This window comes from Boleophthalmus pectinirostris, unplaced genomic scaffold, assembly GCF_026225935.1.
Source record: "Boleophthalmus pectinirostris isolate CB_2022bp ecotype Guang Dong unplaced genomic scaffold, ASM2622593v1 HiC_scaffold_2, whole genome shotgun sequence".
NCBI classification, from domain to species: Eukaryota; Metazoa; Chordata; class Actinopteri; order Gobiiformes; family Gobiidae; genus Boleophthalmus; species Boleophthalmus pectinirostris.
In genome coordinates this window covers 11,005,198-11,007,697 of record NW_026571152.1, presented here as the reverse complement: position 1 = coordinate 11,007,697, position 2,500 = coordinate 11,005,198, and the positions used below count along the sequence as shown (strand labels likewise).

The 2,500-nt window shown below is 40.2% G+C and overlaps 1 protein-coding gene across 1 annotated transcript in view; it reads right to left on the bottom strand.

Moving 5' to 3' along the window:
- Positions 1 to 2,500, bottom strand: part of tmtc1 (transmembrane O-mannosyltransferase targeting cadherins 1) — a 38,630-nt gene that overhangs the window by 15,139 nt on the left and 20,991 nt on the right. Inside the window, exons 9-10 of the mRNA XM_055155267.1 lie at positions 1,778 to 1,888; positions 872 to 993 (exon numbers count right to left, since the gene is read on the bottom strand). Of these exons, the coding sequence (XP_055011242.1) occupies positions 872 to 993; positions 1,778 to 1,888 (233 nt within the window). The remainder of the gene's footprint in view (positions 1 to 871; positions 994 to 1,777; positions 1,889 to 2,500) is intronic.

The following is a 2,500-nucleotide window of genomic DNA, read 5'->3' as shown; positions in this document are numbered from 1 at the left end:
TTTCCCAAATTTCACAGACCCAAAAATCATGTAAATAAATGTTTGTATTTCATCATATCTTGTGTTATTCCATCTTTGAACTGTTGATGAAGGGACAGGATTTTTTTTTTTAAGTATATTTAAAATGATAAAAATGTTCTTGGAAGGACTGACATATTTTATAGAAATAGTTTCCTTTCATTTTGAAGTAATATTAAAGTTTTCAGAAGAAAAAAGCCACAAATGATGTAAAATCCTGCACCTTCTACTTGTTTGTACAATTTTCCCTCCGTTACTTTTCCCCTCCGTTACCATGAACTTTCTTAATAAAAAATCTCATGAGTCAAAAAGTAAGAGGTTTTTTCAGCCTAATCTTGTTCCATATGGTAGAAACTATATGAAGCAAATATTCAAACCAGTTTGTTAAGGATATGGAAGTGAGAACCAAGAGTTATCACTGTTTGGATTTATTGACCAAAAAAGTGCTGCATATTTCATTCCCTCCGTTACCGACATGAGTTTTTAAATTTTTTGTCTTGAACTTGAAAGAATCTCACAGGTTTAACTTGACCCTGTTGGAGTGTAACTCTTTCCTACATTCTGATATACTTTACTTATTTCAATAGTTCCTCTAGTTTTTCTGAAATAAGAGACATTTGAATGTCAAAAATCTGACCCTGTTTCCCTCCGTTACCACTTGAACAGACCCATGTGTTGTTGTGTATTGAGTGTGTTGTGTGTTGTGTGTGTGTGTGTTGTGTGTGTGTGTGTGTGTGTTGTGTGTGTGTGTGTTGTGTTGTGTGTGTGTTGTTGTGTGTTGTGTTGTGTGTTGTGTGTGTGTGTGTTGTGTTGTGTGTGTGTGTGTGTGTGTTGTGTGTGTCGTTAGTCTGACCTGGGCATGTACAAAACTCTTTCTGCCACCACAAATCCGACTCTGAAGAAAAGGTTGGACGCAGGAACGAAGGGGAAGACGAGGAACAGGAGCCCCACAACCACCTCCCGACCCTGCTGCCTCTGACCACGAAACAAACACACACATATGAACGCACACGTCACACAAACACACAACCACCTCCCGACCCTGCTGCCTCTGACCACGAAACAAACACACACATATGAACGCACACGTCACACAAACACACAACCACCTCCCGACCCTGCTGCCTCTGACCACGAAACAAACACACACATATGAACGCACACGTCACACAAACACACAACCACCTCCCGACCCTGCTGCCTCTGAACACGAAACAAACACACACATATGAACGCACACGTCACACAAACACACAACCACCTCCCGACCCTGCTGCCTCTGAACACGAAACAAACACACACACATACGCACAAACAACACACACACCCCACCCTGCTGCTCTGAACAAACAACACACACATATGAACACACACGTCACACAAACACACAACCACCTCCCGACCCTGCTGCCTCTGACCACGAAACAACACAACAAAAAACAACACATATCACACACGCACACAACACACAACCACCTCCCGACCCTGCTGCCTCTGACCATGAACAAAACACACACATATGAACGCCACGTCACACAAACACACAACCACCTCCCGACCCTGCTGCCTCTGAACACGAAACAAACACACACATATGAACGCACACGTCACACAAACACACAAATGAACACACACAAACACACTTCATACACAAACACATACAAATCGCACACAAGCATAGTACTAGTAGTAAGTAGCAGTAGTAGTAGTAGTAGTAGTAGTAGTAGTAGAGTAGTAGCAGTAGTAGTAGTATTCTGACCTGTATGGCGTGGGCGCAGGTTGTACACAGTAGTAGTAGTACTAGTAGTAGAAACACAGTGGCTCCGTTCCTCGGGTCCCACAGAGACTCGACCAGAGGAATACTGCCCACCTGACGACACAGAGACAAACAGACAAACAGTAACGGAGGGAAACAGGGTCAGATTTTTGACATTCAAATGTCTCTTATTCAGAAACTAGAGGAACTATTGAAATAAGTAAAGTATCAGAATGTAGGAAAGAGTTACACTCCAACAGGGTCAAGTTAAACCTGTGAGATTCTTTCAAGTTTCAAGACAAAAAATTGTAAAAACTCATGTTGGTAACGGAGGAAATGAAATATGCAGCACTTTTTGGTCAATAAATCCAAACAGTGATAACTCTTGGTTCTCACTTCCATATCCTTAACAAACTGGTTTGAATATTTGCTTCATATAGTTTTCTACCATATGGTACAAGATTAGGTTGAAAAACCTCTGACTTTTTGACTCATGAGATTTTTTATTAAGAAAGTTCATGGTAACGGAGGGAAAAGTAACGGAGGGGAAAATTGTACAAACAAGTAGAAGGTGCAGGATTTTACATCATTTGTCACTTTTTTCTTCTGAAAAACTTTAATATTACTTCAAAATGAAAATAAACTATTTCTATAAAATATGTCAGTCCTTCCAAGAACATTTTTATCATTTTAAATAATTTTTTTTTTTTTAATCCTGTCCCTTCA